The sequence below is a fragment of the Onychomys torridus genome, chromosome 5, assembly GCF_903995425.1.
Source record: "Onychomys torridus chromosome 5, mOncTor1.1, whole genome shotgun sequence".
Taxonomy (NCBI): Eukaryota; Metazoa; Chordata; class Mammalia; order Rodentia; family Cricetidae; genus Onychomys; species Onychomys torridus.
This window is the reverse complement of record NC_050447.1, coordinates 79,748,434-79,766,414: the sequence shown is the minus strand read 5'-3', so window position 1 is coordinate 79,766,414 and position 17,981 is coordinate 79,748,434. Positions and strand designations below refer to the sequence as shown.

Sequence of the window (17,981 nt, the reverse complement as noted above, 5' to 3'; positions counted from 1 at the left end):
ATATGGTTTGTTTTGAAAGTAATGATTTAAAAATTTTCCTGAGCAAAGCATTCTGGGTCACAGTTTGCTGCTCAGCCTCCCGCCTCCCACCTCCCCTGACAGTGTTGTGCTCAATTTCAGTGACACCACACTGGAGCTCAGTGTTATGCCAAAGGATGAAGATATTCTCCAAGTGGTAAGTTTTCTCCAAATAGAAATTGTTTTATAGACATGAATATTAAGATGATTTTGAAAGGAAAGGGAATTGCATTAAAAAAAAGATTCCAGCACAAAACAACCTCCCGATCCGCTTAGCAGAATTTGGATTTCTGTACATTTTATAATAGAGACTGTTGTCTGTCATTTGGAATTAAGTGACACAGGACTGTTTTATAATTCTACCATGAACTCCTCTGGAGCTGAGAGCTGAACCCAGGACCTTGGGCTTCCTAGTCAATCTCTCTACCATTGAGCTAATTCCCCAGCCTCTAATTTCACAGTAGACTGTTGATGTTACCATTTAGGATGAAATTCCTGAGCAGTTAAGCTAAGTTGCGTTGTTGTCCTTTGACCCCAAGGTCAAAGTGTATATGCGTATCCTTAGGAATTAGAATTCTTGTTTTTTAATATGTGAATAGAAGTTTTAAGAAAGTAGTTGCTAAATTTTCTCATAACTGTTACCGTTTTAAGTTAACCCTGCAGCTTTAATAGTGCCGACTCATTACTTTAGAAGTGTTCATTGTGAATGGACTCTAGAGCTTAGTAGGAAATACACTTGAGGAAATGAAACAGTGTGGGTACAAACGTGAACATTCAGTCTAAAACATTTTCCTGATTGTTAGAAAGAAGTATATTTAATGGAATATTTAACACCCAAGTGTAAATAAATATTACTTAAGGTAAAAGGAAAATAAAAATATAAATTTCAAGTGATGTTTTCAGTGGAGTCGGTAGATCTGTGACACTTCATGTTCATGCAGGTGACTGGCATACAGGAAGTGGTGATGATTTTCCCAGTGACTTGCTTTTTACTTACAGCTAAATTCAACAGAACAGGGAAGGTAGTTTGAATGTAGCCCAAAAGCTCCTAAACAGTAGTTTTTTGTTTTTAATCAAAAAAGTCAGTAAAGACACCCTAATGGTTCATCTTATTTGCTGACATATAAAATCTGAATTAGCTGAAATTCATGGAGATCAATCCCAAGTGTCCTCAAGGCATGCTGGCTTTATTTAGGAATGACTCACTGTTGACCACAGAATGTTCTTCCTAAGTATGTGATAGGGGCTGGAGACTCAACCGGAAAGGTATAGGTACAGCGCAGGGGCAGAACGTTATCTGTGAGCGAGAATGATCCTTGGACTAGAAGTGGAGGATTGATTTCCTCAATGCTCCGTCGACACCAGTGCTGCAGGGTGCTGCTCTGTGAATTCAGTAAATCTGCAATCTGAAGACTTGAAGATAGACGACTCCAGAGCTGAGTTGTCAGGAGCTTTAGTTACTTTTCCTGGCCAGCAGCAGGGACTGGGGGAACAGTGTGGCTGGTATTGTCCTAAATTTCTAAGTTTGGAGTTGAATGCAGACTTCTGCTGTGTGATAGATGAAGGATAGCAAACGACTTCTTGCAACCATGACAACAGCTTTCTAATACGATCAGAGGAGGGCTGGGCATAATGGTACATGCCTTTTATACCAGCACTCTACAGGCAGAGATAGCAGATCTCTGTGAGTTCCAGGGCAGCCAAGGATGTTACACAGAGAAACCCTGTGTCAAACAAACAAACAAAAATCCAAACAATAAAAACCAAACAAACAAACAAAAATCATCAGAGGAAAGCTAGGCCTATCTGCTGTATAATTCTTTACAGCAAGTCTACAATAAAAATAAAGTGCAAAGCATTCCAAACATAAGGTGGCATGGACATACAGGTCTAGGCTCAGCAACAAAGACTGTGGTGAAATCTAAAATTTACTCTTAAAATGTATTTTTAAAATTACTTCAATCATAAATTCAAAAGCATTAATGATAAAAGAAAACTCCATCTTTATACCCAGCCTTAACTCTCATTTCAAATCGTTAGGAAATCAAAAGGGTGCATGTATAACTTAGGATTAATCATAATGTGCATTGTTCTATGAAGGACAGCAGGATATGGCTACTTCTCTTCTGAAGCATAATTTTATAGGATTATAGACAAGCATTGTCTTAGGATTTCTGTTGCTGTGATGAGACACCATGGCAGCTCTCATAGAAAATATTTAATTGGGGCTTGCTTACAGTTTAGAGGTTTAGTCCATCATCATCATGTGTGAGCATGGCAGCACACAGGCAGACATGGTGCTGGAGAGTAGCTGAGGGTTCTACATCTGGATCAGCAGGCAGCAGGAAGAAAGAGTGACACTCGGCCTGACTCAGGCTTTGGAAACGTCAAAGTCCACCCCAGTGACATTTCCTCCAACAGCCATACTTCCTAATAATGCCTCTCCCCATGGGCCTATGGGAGCCATTTTCATTCAGACCCACAAGCATCATTTTTAGAGCTATTATAAATATGCAAAGAGAATAAAAGGTTGGTTTTTGTTTTAACCTTACATAGAAATATACTGTTTTAGTATAAATCCTGGGGCTTAACTATTTCAAAAGGGACCTTGAGGCCATACATAAGTACTTACATTGAGTTTAAATTTGTTTTTAATTTTGAAGAATCCATTTGGATTTAAAAAGAAAAATAAAATTAAGAGTAGCTAAATAAACCATTCTTAATGATGTTGATAGCAGTGACCATAAAATTTCAGATAAATTTTTTTCATACAGTATGATTTAATATCATCATAAAAGAATATAAATTGATCTCCTTATATAAGAACATAATTTGCTTAAGGGGTATTTTGTGCCATTTAATTGGTGCCTACTGATAATTTAAAGGTTCCCTGATGGGTACTTAAAACATTGATGTGTCGGACCATGATTACTCGTTGAAAGATTGGTGCTGTGTAACCAAGCACACAAGAGGAGTGTACAACATAGTTATGGTTTGAGGAAGTTATAATTATCAGTTCTCTCCCAGAATGTAAAATCATGTCTTTATACTCAGTGTTCATTTGCCTAAAAAAAAAAAAAAGTGTATATTCTGATCCCATCCAAATGACCTGTCTTATGAATACTTCTTTATGGAGCCCAAAGCATTCTTTAGATGTCATAGGAGAAAAAACATTTTGCAGTTGTGAATTGTCTGTTTCTAACTTGCTTCCCCAGCATTCCTTGGGACTAGTTTGTGCCATGTATTTATACTTCCTGGGATTGCCATCTACACCCCTGAGTTACTCTACCAGTCACCTTAGGAATACTGTTGATTTCTCCATGGGTAGTTAATTGGGGAGACCATTTGTTCCCAAATTTAGTGTCTAGAATTTCTGTATAGAAATTGTAGTTATATCTGAAGAATACAAAAATTTAAAGTATTTTATAGGTAATGTTCCTCAAACTTGAATAAATGAGTTACTGTTAAATTATTACAGAATGGCCTTTCCAAGCTTGGGTAAAACCTGTGGGGAATAAATATGTGTATGTTCTCTTCAAGTACAATGTGTTCTAGTTCCGTAGAAGTTTGCCAAAGCTCACCAGCTTCCCTGACATTGCTGGCTGTAGGGACCTGCCCTCCTTTCCAGGGTTTGTGAAATTACACAAACCCACCACAGGAAATACTGCAAGACAGTCCACAGTGCTTAGACTATTTTGTGTGTGTGTGTGTGTGTGTGTGTGTGTGTGTGTGTGTGTGTGTGTGTGAGAGAGAGAGAGAGAGAGAGAGAGAGAGACAGACAGACAGACAGACAGAAAAGCAGTGACATGGACATAATCAGCATGAAAAAGCTAGGCTTGTGTCTAGGTACATACCCAAGATGCACACCTCATGTTCAGATTGACAGTGTTTATGCTATAAAAATATTATGGTATGTATTGTGTGTTTATAGTTTTAGCTTTGATTTCTCACTCCATTCCAGACTATGATCTATAACACTCATTCCCACTCAAGTTATACTCTGAAAGTGATACTTTTGTATCTAGTTGATAGTTATTTCATGAATGAATAAAACACTACAAAAGACATTGTGTTGAAAGATCTTAATTTTGGAGTGAAAAATCTACTTTAAACCAAGCAGTTGTTTCCTGCAGTCAGACGGTGCAGTGTTCTGCAGTCAGCTGACAGCTTGTGGTTAAGCTCTGATCTACCAGGGAAGGAGGAGGTTGCACTGTTTTAAATGCATAATAGAGCATTCCTTTGGTTTTCTGGAAGCAGAGACGAAGGAGCTCAAGGGAGAAGAGAGGCAGCGATGCTGCCCGCGTTGAAGGGAAGCACATTATCAGACAGCAGTGCATACTGGAGGACACATCTGTCAGGGAAACGTGCCACCAGATGTATTCTCCTTCCAAGAGTAGGTGACAGATCCAGTAAGAACAGATAAGAGCTGGAGAATGAGATGCTCAGGTGGATACTGAAGTTATTCTTATGCTACACTGCCCTTTACCTCTCTTGGTACCTTCCAGAGAAATCAGTGTAGATGTATTTTTAGCTTGCTGTTTCCAGAATCAATATGACAACATGCTTCTGTCTTTATATCAGTAAGCAGCTTCTACTGTGTTTTCCTATTTTCTGCTAGCTACAATTTACAAAGGATGCCACAGCGCTGGTAAGAGACGCACAGTAGCCATTTCCTTGTTTTTTTAAGTTGTGTTTCATAGAGATTTGTAACAAGCCAAACTATTAAAAATTGTAAGTTTGCTTAATCATACTAATTTGCAGAGAGTGTATGTGATAAATGGTTTTCCTTCCTCTTCTATCTTTATGTTTTTGTTTGTACCCTCTGTAAGTAGCATTAAAGCGTATTTCTCTGCATCTGTATTTTTTAAGCATTTCACCCTCTCCCTCTCCCTAATCCTTTGCTGTTATTTGGTAGCTGCACTTAAGCTTTATGGGCTGTGTAGTGTGGAGGTAGGATGTGCTCCTAGCCAGGAGTTAAGTGTATTTGATCAGGGGTGATAGACACCACACCTAACTGCCTTGGAGCTGAGCATAGTCCCGTGTGGCATCCATGAGCTCTGTTGGTGTGGAATCTTTCTAATTAATTTCAGTTCTTAAATTTTCAAAAGCATTGCTAGATAATTTTATAAATCTTTTAAAAAATAAGAGCTGCATGAATGCTTGTTAGTAATTGAAATGTCTTAAATAAGAGACCGATTTATAAAGTAATGTTTGCTTAGCTTAAAATAAGTTTACATTCAGAAAGATGAATTATCTTTTTCCTATTTTTTTTGCTTTTAGTATGTGCTACTTAATTACTTAAACATGCACATTCATTGACTTTAAATATGAAAACAATTTGCATAGCTATTTAGGGGCTTAATTTTTCAAGATGGGTTATTTCTTTTAATTCTTTATAGTTAATTGGCAAACCATTTCAGTAAATGTTTTACTTGTTATAGTATTACTGCCTTAAATAACATTCTAATATTTTTACTTTCTTCTATTGTAAACATTAAGAATCTTCTTTTGCTGGGATTTATTAGACAATCATTTAACCTGTTGATTGCTGAAAGATCTTAAAGCTTAAATGGAAAGATTTTAGAAATAGCATGCTATGTCTGGTTGGTTAGGGGCAATATTATATGTCTCGTGAACCTTCTGGAAAAATTAATGATTGTGTGTATGGCACGTTCTACAGTTTATTCAATTTCTCTAAGAATAATTCTTGAGAATGTACCCTGTGCTGAGCTTTGCATGCATGCCATAGTAAGCATCCTTCAGGATTAGGTAGGGCTTGTTTAGTCACACAGTGGACTACAGACATGACAGTTATTTGTGACACCTCTCTCTGATTTCGTACAGGCGTACTCTCAAGATGCCTACCTGAAAGGCAATGAAGCTTACAGTGGTAATGCCCGTAACATCCCCGAGCCTCCGCCGGTTTGCTATCCCTGGCTGCAGTCCACTCCTTCAGCTGCGGCACAGCCAGTTGACACGTCTCCTCCAGACTCATTACCGAACAAACAGCAAACCAGTACACCAGTCCTGACACAACCTGGCAGGGCCTACAGAATGGAAATCCAAGTGCCTCCATCACCAACAGATGTTGCAAAGTCAAACACAGCAGTGTGTGTTTGCAATGAAAGTGTGAGGACTGTCATTGTGCCTTCTGAGAAGGTTGTAGACTTGCTATCCAATAGAAACAACCATTCAGGTCCTTCGCATAGAACTGAAGAAGTAAGGTATGGTGTAAATGAGCAGGCCTCTTCAAAAGCAGCATCAAGAACCACGTCGCCATCATCAGTTCCCACTGCCCATCTGAGTCATCAGACCCCAGGCTCCAGAGTGTTGGAACCTTCTGGAATTTTACTTAAATCTGGAAATTACAGTGGACATTCAGAAGGAGTCTCAAGTAGCAGACCTCAGGCTGTGGATTCTCCTTCTGTGTCTGTCAATCACTATTCCCCAAATTCCCATCAGCACATAGACTGGAAAAATTATAAGACTTACAAAGAATACATTGATAATAGGAGATTGCACATAGGTTGTCGGACAATTCAAGAAAGGTTGGACAGCTTACGAGCTGCATCTCAGAGTGCAGCAGACTATAACCAGGTGGTACCCACCCGCACTACTTTGCAGGTACGACGTCGAAGCACCTCTCATGATCGAGTGCCCCAGTCTGTTCAGATCCGGCAGCGCAGTGTATCTCAGGAAAGACTGGAAGATTCTGTGCTGATGAAGTATTGCCCGAGAAGCGCATCTCAAGGAGCGCTGACCTCCCCACCGGTTAGTTTTAGTAATCACAGAACTCGTTCATGGGATTACATCGAGGGACAGGGTGAGACCACAGCCGGCATCAGTTCTGAAGGTCAAATGCCCGACTCAAACGGGGAACGAAAACAGACGTATAAGTGGAGTGGCTTCACTGAGCAAGATGATAGACGAGGTATTTATGAAAGACCCAGGCAGCAAGAAGTTCACAAGCCTTTCCGAGGTTCAGCTCTGACTGTGGCCCCTGTTGTTAATTCTGATAACAGGCGACTGAGCGGTAGAGGGGTGCAACCTGTCTCACAGTCTAAAAAAGTCCCACCAGACCTAAGACAGCCACATCCCAACAGAAACTTTACAACTGCGAGTGCGGTGTCACTGCCTAGGGGTGTTTCACAAGACAGGTCCCCACTTGTGAAAGTCCGAAGTAATTCTCTGAAAGCACCTTCTACTCCAGTCTCAAAACCATCCTTCAGCCAGCACTCACTGGTTTCCACAAAAGACCAAAGGCCAGTCAATCATCTACATCAACACGGTCCACTGAGTCAGCAGACATGGTTCAGACCGGAAAACACCCTCAATCACCAGCTGGGGACTGAGATGTCCCCATGTTTACCCGGAACTTCTGCTAAGACCGGCCCTCAGCTCAGTGAGAACTTGGGAACCTCAGACTTAGAATTATCTGCCAGTCCGAGGAATGGAGATTTAAACTTACAGGAGGCTGACATTCAGCAGCCAGATGTGCTAGATAATAAAGAGTCTGTCATCCTAAGAGAAAAACCTCCATCTGGTCGCCAGACGCCACAGCCTTTAAGACATCAGTCTTACATCTTGGCAGTGAACGACCAGGAAACCGGGTCAGACACTACCTGCTGGCTGCCAAATGATGCTCGCAGAGAGGTCCACATAAAAAGGATGGAGGAGAGGAAGGCTTCAAGCACCAGTCCGCCTGGTGATTCCCTGGCTTCCATCCCATTTATAGGTGAGCTCATTCAGAGGCACTGCACAGTGTCGACTATGTAAAAAGTGTGTTCAGAAAAGTGGGATTTATATTCCATAGACATAGGTGTCTTAAACTGTGCTTTTGAAGCATTTTAAGTGTTGTTTACTTAGTGATTTTCGTGCTGTATTTCACCGCCTACTCAGGCTTTCCTGCATTGTATCTAAAAGAGCTGCTTATCCCATGTATCCACAGATGTGATCCAGGCAGACTGCGTTTGTACTTTTAATTGCACATCTCTCTGTCAAAGTAGAGCGTATACTGTAAGAGTGCTGGAATTTTAAAGTCATGTCATCATTCCCTATGCCTAGAACACCGCTTGGAGGAAAGAGGCACTCATACAGCAAATAGTTGTTAAAATAGTAGCTGAATGATACTTTGTGGTGATGACAAAATGTATAGAAAAATGGAGGGAAAAGAAAGAAAGGAAAGGAATTATGTCATAATTACTATGCAGTCCTAAGACATAATCTACAAGCATGGTTATGATAGATATACTTAATAATGTCTTCATTTTTATAAAGGAGAAGTCTAGAGTATAGAGAACTAACTACTTCCCTAAAGGCACTAAGAAATGAGGGCTCTATGTTAGCTAGATTCAGCATCAGAAACACTCCAAGGGCACTGTTCTCTATGAAGCACATTGTAAAGAGGGACCATGTGGCCGCAGCCACTCAGACCCAAGTAAACATACAGATACTTATATTAATTAAAACTGTTTGCCTAATGATTGAGGCTTCTTGCTAGCTAGATCTTACACTTAAATTAACCCATAATTCTTATTTATGTTTAGCCATGTGGCTTAGTACTTTTCCCAGTTCTGTCTTCACATCTTGCTTCTCATGGTGGTGGCAGCTGACAGCATCTCGTGACTCAGCCTTCCACTTCCCAGAATTCTCCTCTCTGCTTATCCTGCCTAAACTATACTTCCTGTCTGGCTATTGGCCAATCAGAATTTTATTTATCTATCAATCAATCAGAGCAACACATTCACATCATACAGAAAGACCTCCCCAGCAGGACCATGCATCTGTGTGTACAGGGGCCTTGCTTTACCACCAATGCCTCCTCTTACAAGTTTGTGAAAAGCTCTTAGAGATGAATGTTCATTAGTTTCTTACTTTTTCCTTTCTAGAGAAACTTTAAGCTGTTGGACAATTGAACTGTCAGATGGCAGTATCCAAATCAGCCTGAAAGGAAGAGTCTACATAGTGTCAAATTTTTATAAATAGGATATTGTCATTGTGAGGAGTGTTTTTAAGCCAAAATTATACCCACCTGCCTGTTTGTATCCTTACTGCCAAGCCTACTGAATAGTTCCTGTTGTACATAGAATTTAATACCTCATCTACATAGGTAACTGAGGACTAATGGTGTTAGTGAGTGTGTGTGTGTGTGTGTGTGTGTGTGTGTGTGTGTTTTAAAATCCTACAACCTGAAGCTACATTTCACAGGCCTCTAGGATCTCACCAGAATGACAGCATTACATTTTCTTTCTGCATAATGGGAATGTTAGAATAAGATGACATAGAATAGGGTTTTTTTTTTAAGTGCTGGCTATTATTGTTAATATTGAATCTTTCTAATCCTATGAAGTGCAGAGATAAAATGAAAATCAACTATTTTATTAAAAAGCAGCCATTAACTAAAATCTAGAATAGTTATCTATATAATTCTTTATATAAGCAGATTAATGAAAACAGACCATATTCATAAGAATAAAATGTTCAGGTCTAGAGAGATGGCTCAGCAGTTGAAAGTGCTTCCTGCTCTTCCAGAGGATCTGAGTTTAATTCCCAGTTCACCCACACCAAGTGTCCTCCATGGTATCTGCACATGTATGATGTAGACTCACATTGGTGCCCATACAAAACAAAAGTCAAGCTGGGTGGTGGTGATGCACACCTTTAAATAATCCCAACACTCAGGAGGCAGAGGCAGGCAGATCTCTGAGTTTGAGGCTAGCCTGGTCTGCAGAGTGAGTTTTAGGACAGCCAGAGCTACACAGAGAAACACTGTCTCAAAAAACAAAACAAAACATCAGTCTTTTTGAAAAAGAACAAAAGTACTCAGTAACTCCCTTCATTGATTTTGAGTACTTAATAAAGCCTGTCTCATAATTCCTACAAATAAGCACATCTGTTTTAGGCACTTCCGGAAGTTACACAGCATAACAGAGCACTTAAAGCCCACTTACCTACTTCACATGTGGCCTGTGGTCTCTGTGGTGCTGGTTACACTACACCAGGAGTGGAGGATGAGATGCCTGACGGTCTTTGTTTTCTTCCGGTGGAAACTGTCTATCACATGTGAGGTGGGCAGCTCGGCATCTCCTGAGTTTTTTTACAGCACATTCCAGCTTTTATACTATTTACTGCTGCTTGAAGTAAAAGACACTGAAAGGAATATAATTTTAGTATTCATCTGTTTTTTTAGAAAATAAGCTTTCTTTTTACTTCATGTATTTACCCTTTTCCTTGTGATGCTTTTGACTTTTTGATTAAAAATCCTTTATTGAATCACTAAATTCCAAAGACCTTGTCATGTTAAGTAGGAGTTGCAGAGCTTCTATGTCCTTTACTAATTCAAAAAACCTCAGTCCTTCCTTACTGCCCAGCTTTAAATGCTATCGTATGTGTTTTTCATTACTGATTGGTTATATAATTTCATATTCTAGGGATAGTAGGTTAGATAACAAGATCCAAGTAGAGAGAAGAGAATGTATGCAATGTTCTTAAAGGGCTTTCCAAAAACACAGATTAGGTTGTGTTACTGAGAAACAATTCAGCAGCCAAAGAAACTGAAAAGTGTTAGCTTGCATGGGAAAACAAGTTTTTGTCTGTTTTACTATAGTACTATTCAAGTCCTTAATACAGTACTAGACGCTATGAACTTCCTAGGTTTAGTGTGATGTCTTAGAAATATTTGCTAGTCCATTCCTCTGTGTAGATTGTCTATGGGGTTAGTGTACAAAAGCCACATTTTGGCGTATGCTGATCTGTTTTGTGCTACATCATACAAATGTGAAGTAACAAGGAACAGAATTAAGGCTTGCTTTTGTGCCATCAAACCCAGAGATCCTCTTACTTTAATAATGTTTTTTGTTACTTGAAAACATTATAGATTAGTGCTCTCAAATACCAGGTGCCTTGTCTTTCCCAAAAATGTCAGTGTAGGGCCAGTTCACTAATTTAGCTGTGGTTTTCAACCTGTGCATCATAACTGCTTTGGGGGTCAAGCGACCCTCTCACAGAGGTCCCATATCAATGTATTTACATTTATAACAGTAGCAAAATTAGTTATGAAGTAGCAACAAAAATAATTTGATGGCTGGGGGTTCACACAACATGAGGAACTATATTAAAGGGTTGTAGCATGAGGAAGGTTGAGAACTATTATTTCACAGGAAGAAAACCCACCTACATTATATTACACATTTAACATGTATCATTAACCTTATACTACAACCAGTGGAGAAAAAATTCAACATTTCCTTTTTTAAATCAAGAATATTAGTTATTAGCAGTAGTTTGCAAATCTGTTACACACATACATATACTTACAAGGCTACATAAGTCTTGAGTACATCTTCAGATTCATTTGTAGGCAAATAGAAGATGCAAAACGATTAACCATTTGTAGAATGCAGACTGAGTAAGCTGTAGCAGCAGGTACTCAGGAGGCAGGATGGCTGCTTGAACCAAGAAGCCAAGGCCAGCTTGGGCAACACAGACCTGTCTCAGTAAAAATGAGAAACAGAGCTTTCTATCTCTTCTTACTCACCTCTGTTGATTTAAATAAAAAGAAATGGTGTTTGCTGTATTAGAATGGCTTTTTAAATGGCTGTGTCACAGCTCAGTTTGTTTTAGAAAGCTGAAGGCCCACCCCATCTCATCCTACTGTAACAGGTACTAAGAGGAGAGGTAAATTGGCCTAGGGTGTAGAAAACATCAAATTCTTCACAATCCCATTTTAAAAAGACATTTATGTGTATGGGTTTTTTTTTTTTTTTTTGCCTTCATGTATGTCTGTGTAGCACATGTGTGCAGTGCCTGCAGAAGCCAGAGAAAAGCATCAGATCCCCTGGACCTGGTTACAGATGGCTGTGACCTGCCATGGGGCACTGGGAATAGAAACTGGTTCCTCTTGAAGAGCATCCAGTACTCTTAACCACGAACCTTCTCTTTAGTCCTATTTCATTTCATCCCCTTCCTTCCTTCCTTCCTTCCTTCCTTCCTTCCTTCCTTCCTTTCTTCCACCCTCCCTTCCTTTCTTCCTTCCTTCCTTCCTTCCACCCTTCCTTCCACCCTTCCTTCCTTCCTTCCACCCTTCCTTCCTTCCTTCCTTCCTTCCACCCTTCCTTCCTTCCTTCCACCCTCCCTTCCTTCCTTCCTTCCTTCCTTCCACCCTTCCTTCCTACTTTCTTTTCTTACTTCTCTCTCTCTCTCTCTCTCTCTCTCTCTCTCTCTCTCTCTCTCTTCAAGAAAGGGTGTCACTAGATAACCCTGGCTCTCCTGGAACTCACTATGTACACCAAGCTGGCCTCAGAATCACAGAGAGCCTGTCTCCTAATTTCTGGGATTGAACACCACATGTGCCATGATGCCTGGCCCTCTTGTTTCATTGACAGTTGTAAATGCTTATGGGATATAAGGTGATATTTAATCATATACATTGTACAGTAACCAAATGTGGTGATTAGCATTTCCATCTCCTACATTTATTATTTCCTTATGGTATGTGCATTCAAAACCTCTTCTAACTATTTTGAACACATAATTTGTGGTCAGTGATTTCCCAGTGGTGCTGTAAAATTCCAGTATTTATTCCTCCTGTGTAGCTCAAACTTGGTACGTGTTGGCCAACCTCTTAACTCTGTGCCCCTTCTCTAGCCTCTGGGAACCACATGCATGTGAAATAATACGTCAATTGACTTTCCCCTCCTGACTTCAGTTAGCAAAACACCACCACATCCACCCCCCCCCCCAGGTTTGCTTACATTGCAAATGATACTTTTTATTAAAAAAAGAAGAAGAAAAATCATTTCATGGTGTTTGGTTGTCTGTATATTCCACATTTTATTTGTGTCTTGGACCCAACTGTGGGCACTTAAGTTGATTCCATGTTGACTCTTGTGAATAGCTGTGTGGTATACCTGGGAATTCAGATGTCTCTCCAACATACCGATGTCACTTCTCTTGGGTATATACCTAGGAGTGGGATTGCTGCTTTTGACTCTGAAGAACCTTCATACTGTTAACAGCGTGTGAGGATTACCCTGCACATCATTGCCAACACTTGGTACCCTCATCGTCTGGCCAATGGCTGGAGTGAGTGATAGCGCAGAGCAGTTGTGGTGTGTTTCCTGCTGGTGTTTGTTCATGGGCCTCTGGCAGAGTATGCATGTCTTCTTAGAAAAGGGGGTTTCTATTCTGATCTTCTACTCATTCTAAAATCAGTTTATTTTGGGAATGATGGCAGCTATGGAATTCTTAAATATTCTGGACACCTTGAGCCCTTGTCAGATGTATAGTTTGTGAATATTTTCTATCATTTTATATGTTCTTTTGACTGGGTTATTTCCTTTTGATTTTGATATAATCCCACTTGTCTGTTTTTGCATTTGTTACCTACTCTTTTGACAGCTCATTGAAAGAAACAAATCCTTATAGTTTTGTACATGCAGGTCTTACCTCTAAGTCTGCCATCCATTTGAATTGGCTGTTGTATATAGAAAGGGTCTGATTTATTCTGGGTGTTGATACATTTTTCCAGCAACTGCATCTTAAAGAAACCACCCATTGTAGACAGAGTTTCCCCATCTTGGGAGCCACTTTCAAATTACCACATAGAGGCTTAATATTACTTATTTGCTTGGCCAATAGCTCAGGCTTATTACTAACTGGCTCTTACATTTTAAATTAACCTGTATTTCTATTTATGCTTTGCCACTTGGTGGTACCTTTATTAGCATGGCACGTTCATCTCCTGCTCCCTCTGCATCTGGCTGGTGACTCCTCTGACTCCACCCTTCCTCATCCCATCGTTCTCAGTTTGGCTAACTTTCCTGTCCTAAGTTTATTCTGTTCAGCTATTGGCCAGTCAGCTTGTTTGTTAAACCAATCATAGTGACATATATTTGCACAGTGCACAGAAGGATTATTCCACAGCAGCCCATCTCTCGTTGTGTGGTCTTGGCACCTGGTCATTTGGCTATAAATGGGAGGGTCTCACCTGTGAAGCTTGTCAATATTTTGATAGGGAGTGATCACATCAAATCTGTAGATTGCTTGGGCGGCATGGACATTTAAACTCTTTATTCTAACCATCCATGAGCAGAAGGCATCTTTATAGTTATTTGTTCCTTGAATTCTTTTATCAGTGCTTTATGATTTCTGTACAGTGATCACTTGCTGCTTTCATTTTTTTTTTTTCAAGATTCTGTGTGGGATTATTTTCATGACTTTTTAGATAGCCCAAAAGCTACTGTTACTATATAGAAAAAATGCTGCTCAGTTTTGTATGTTGATTGCTATTTTTATATCCTACAGTGCAATAATAACAACATCATTATTTACTTGTAATAATGTAACAACAGTTTTTATTGTGATTCTTGAGTTTTATTTCCAAGATAGGGACTCCGAAGGAACCCTGGATGAGCTAGAATGGCTGGGAATGGCCTTGAACTTCTAATTCTCCTGCCTTTATCTCCTCGGTGCTGGGATTAGAGATGTGTGCCACCATGCCTGATTTCAAGAAGAGCTAGAGATCCAACCTAGGCCTTCATGAATGTTAGGCAAGCACGTTATCAACTGAGCTACATCCCCAACCTACATCGTAATAGTTTTTTGATGGAGTCTTCATGACAGCTGGTCACTTTGTATCTGCAGTGGGGAAGCAGAGAGAGAGAGAGAGAGAGAGAGAGAGAGAGAGAGAGAGAGAGAGAGAGAGAGAAGCTGGTACTCAGGTGTTTTCTTTATTCAGTCTGAGATACCTCCCATCAGTTGTGCTGCCCACATATAAGCTGGGTCTTCCCTCTTTAGTTACATCTTTCTGGAAATACCACCACAGACATACCCAGAGAGTGTGTTTCTGTGATGATTCCAAGTCTAATCAAGTTAACAGTGGAATATTAATCATCACAATGATCATGCCATCTGCAAACAAAAAACTAAAAACTTCTTTTCTGCTGTAATGGCATTGTCACCTCTTGACTGGGCTTTCTCTTATTTTCTTTTAGTGTGACTAAGGGTTTGTCAGTCTTATTGCTAAAATTCTTTATCATTAAAATGATAGATTGCTAGAATTTGCACAGAATTAGTATGTGACCTTCTGAACCAAATAATCACATTTTTGTTTTGTATTATTATAGTTTCTTTGTAAAGGATTCCATTATGGAACATCTAATCGTATGCTTTATAGTTCTGGCCTCTTATTAAATTATATTTGTCCTAAAATATTAGAATTTAAATCATTGATGTTTTTACAAGAGTAAGAATTTAGAATGAAGTTATAGCTCACTAATGGAAGACAGGTGCCAAGCAGGACTAGTCGAGGCTGCGTTCAGATGACATCATTGAATTCTGCTGTCTTGCTCTCTTAGTCTGTAAAGTCATATGTTTGAGGGTTTCATTTGTTTTGCTGGAAGTAGGATATGTAAACCATTTACACGTACTAGCACATAATAAGCACCATTAACGTTAGCTGTCATGCAAGCATACAGATTTGTTTGACAGATAGTGACAGACTTCGAGAAGGGGAAAACTCAGCACAAAATTTCCCGTCCACAAGTCCGTCTGCACAAAGCTAATGGCAAAGTCATGACTGACACCTGTCTGGGAAAGACAGGGCCTTTTGTGATTTACATAAAAATGCCAAATAGATCAGAATGTCCTGGTAGTGCACCACTTCTGGCTGTTACAAACTGGGCTACGTTATCTTCCTACAAAACGAAAGACTTGTGCCAGGGGTGGATGAATGGACTTGCAAGGAAAGTCCATTTTTCATAAAGTGTCTGATTATATGCTTTGGCGCATTTGGGTTAAGAATACCTACACATTTTGATAAGCTTGTTTTCATTTACACATGCTTGAGAAAGATTACTCATTTTCTTGTCTTTTCAGACTTACTGGTTGGCATCACTAGAGTAGTGGTTGGGTAAGGTGAATTTTAATCGACAACTACGTCATTTATTGGTGGTTTGTTAGCTGCTAAAACCTTTGTTGGCCCTTTTAGAAACAACAGTCGACTAGGAAGTTTTCAGGGTTTCAGTCATTGTTTTCCTTCTTTCCAGATGAACCAACCAGTCCAAGCATTGATCATGACATGGCACACATCCCTGCGTCCGCCGTCATCTCGGCCTCCACCTCCCAGGTCCCCTCCATAGCAACACTTCCTCCCAGCCTCGCAACTTCTGCTCCTTTGATTCGACGTCAGCTCTCCCATGACCAAGGTACGTTTAAAGTGAACCTGCACACCAAACCTCACAATGCATGGCAAACTGATCTTTTCACCAAAGAATCTGGAAAACCACTTGAAAAGTCTGAATGCTGGGTTTTAATTGCAGAATCTGTTGGACCTCCCAGCTTGGATGGCCAGCACAACTCAAAGACAGAAAGATCAAAATCCTATGATGAAGGGCTGGATGATTATAGAGAAGATGCAAAATTGTAAGTCTCAGATGTATTATTTTAAATATTTGTGTATGAATGGTGTTCATTATGAGTTTAGCTTTTAAGGTTGTCTCTTAACTTTGGCATTAGAAATGCAAATCAAATAGTATCAAAGTAACATCCCTTTGATTTTAGAAGTTATACTTTTATTGATATATAGCAATATGCTTTTATATGTTACAGATTTAAGATGCTTTTCCTCCCCCAGACTTGTAGCTATTTATAGTGGTTTTATAATGTCTTTATAATGAGGTAGGGCTATTACTCATCATTATGATGTGTTCTTTCAAAATTCTGCTGGTTATTTTTATTTTATTACTTGAACCTTCCAACATGATTTTCTAGTTCTTTTTCATGGGTATATTTTCATTGACAGACTGTCTGGTTCATAGGTTAGTTTAGGAAATGTTGACAGCACTGAACCTTTTATCAGTGACCAGTTCTTATGTCACCTTGTTTAATACTCTTATACTTTCATCAGATATCCATTTACATTCTAATTCAATTAGTTCTTCTAGGACTAGTCACTTAAGAGTGGTTCCTGTGAGATACGGCCAGGGTACAGTGTTCCAGCTCGGTAGGAATCGTCCTAATGATACCAGGTTGGATATGTGAGCTGTTTGAGCTTTTCACTAAAACCTGTCAGTCACTGTCATATCCCAGGCTCCTCCCCACACAGGCTGTGCACAGCTTTCTTCAAAATGGCAGCACTTTGTGTTTCCTCATTACTTACTACATGCCCAGTGTCTTAGACAATATTAATGCCCCGTTGCCTTCTCTTGTTCCCTCCACCTCCTGCTAAATTCCCTCTCAACTAGACCCCACTCTTCTTCCATGTCTCTGTCCGTGTGTCCCACTGAGTTCAGTTAGGGAAGCTTGCGTGAGCATGTGTGGAGTTATTTACCGTAGCATGAACACCTTACCAGTGGCCACACTCAGGAAGAAAATGTCTCCCCTCACTGGGGTTCCGTAGTGGCCTGTGAGTGTGTCACAGCTCCACCTTGTGTCCCATGAGTGAATGGGGGAGGGGGTTGGCTTTGATCTCTGAGGACAGTGAACTGATGGGATTTGAATTGTGCCACTAATGGTGTCCTCTCTATTGCCTTCAGCTGTTCTTCTTTGTACACATCCGTCTTTACCTTTTCTTGAGAGCACTTAGTATATTTTGCATTGATTCTTTGATAATTCCAGTGTCCAACTCATTTCTGTGTCTGGTTTTAAATCTCCCATTATCTTGAAACTGAGTTCTTTTGTCTTTATTATTACCACTGCTATTTTTTATTGAAAGCTAGACACTATAGATAGACAAAATAACATGAGGCTAATTGTTGGTTAAGGGGCGGTGCTGCTCATGGCTGGCCGCCCGTGGCAGCCATGCTGACGGAGGAGAGTGCTGGAGGAGTCACAGAAGAATCATGGGCCATAGTTACCTTTTAGAGCTTTATTGGGAGGGAGGGAAGAAGGGAGGGAGGGAGAGAAACAAACAAACAAAGAAACAGAGAAACCACACGCGGAGGGAAGAGAGAGTGCGGAAAAGG

General features: G+C 40.0%; 1 protein-coding gene across 4 annotated transcripts in view; it reads left to right on the top strand.

The window, feature by feature from the left end:
- Arhgap21 (Rho GTPase activating protein 21) overlaps positions 1–17,981 on the top strand; it is a 124,141-nt gene that overhangs the window by 84,314 nt on the left and 21,846 nt on the right. For 3 of the 4 annotated variants that reach the window (XM_036187117.1, XM_036187118.1, XM_036187119.1), the window contains exons 7-11: positions 121–175; positions 4,637–4,666; positions 5,863–7,753; positions 16,065–16,223; positions 16,338–16,440. In XM_036187117.1, coding sequence (XP_036043010.1) covers positions 121–175; positions 4,637–4,666; positions 5,863–7,753; positions 16,065–16,223; positions 16,338–16,440 — 2,238 coding nt within the window. The remainder of the gene's footprint in view (positions 1–120; positions 176–4,636; positions 4,667–5,862; positions 7,754–16,064; positions 16,224–16,337; positions 16,441–17,981) is intronic. The other variant, XM_036187120.1, reaches the window with a different exon arrangement.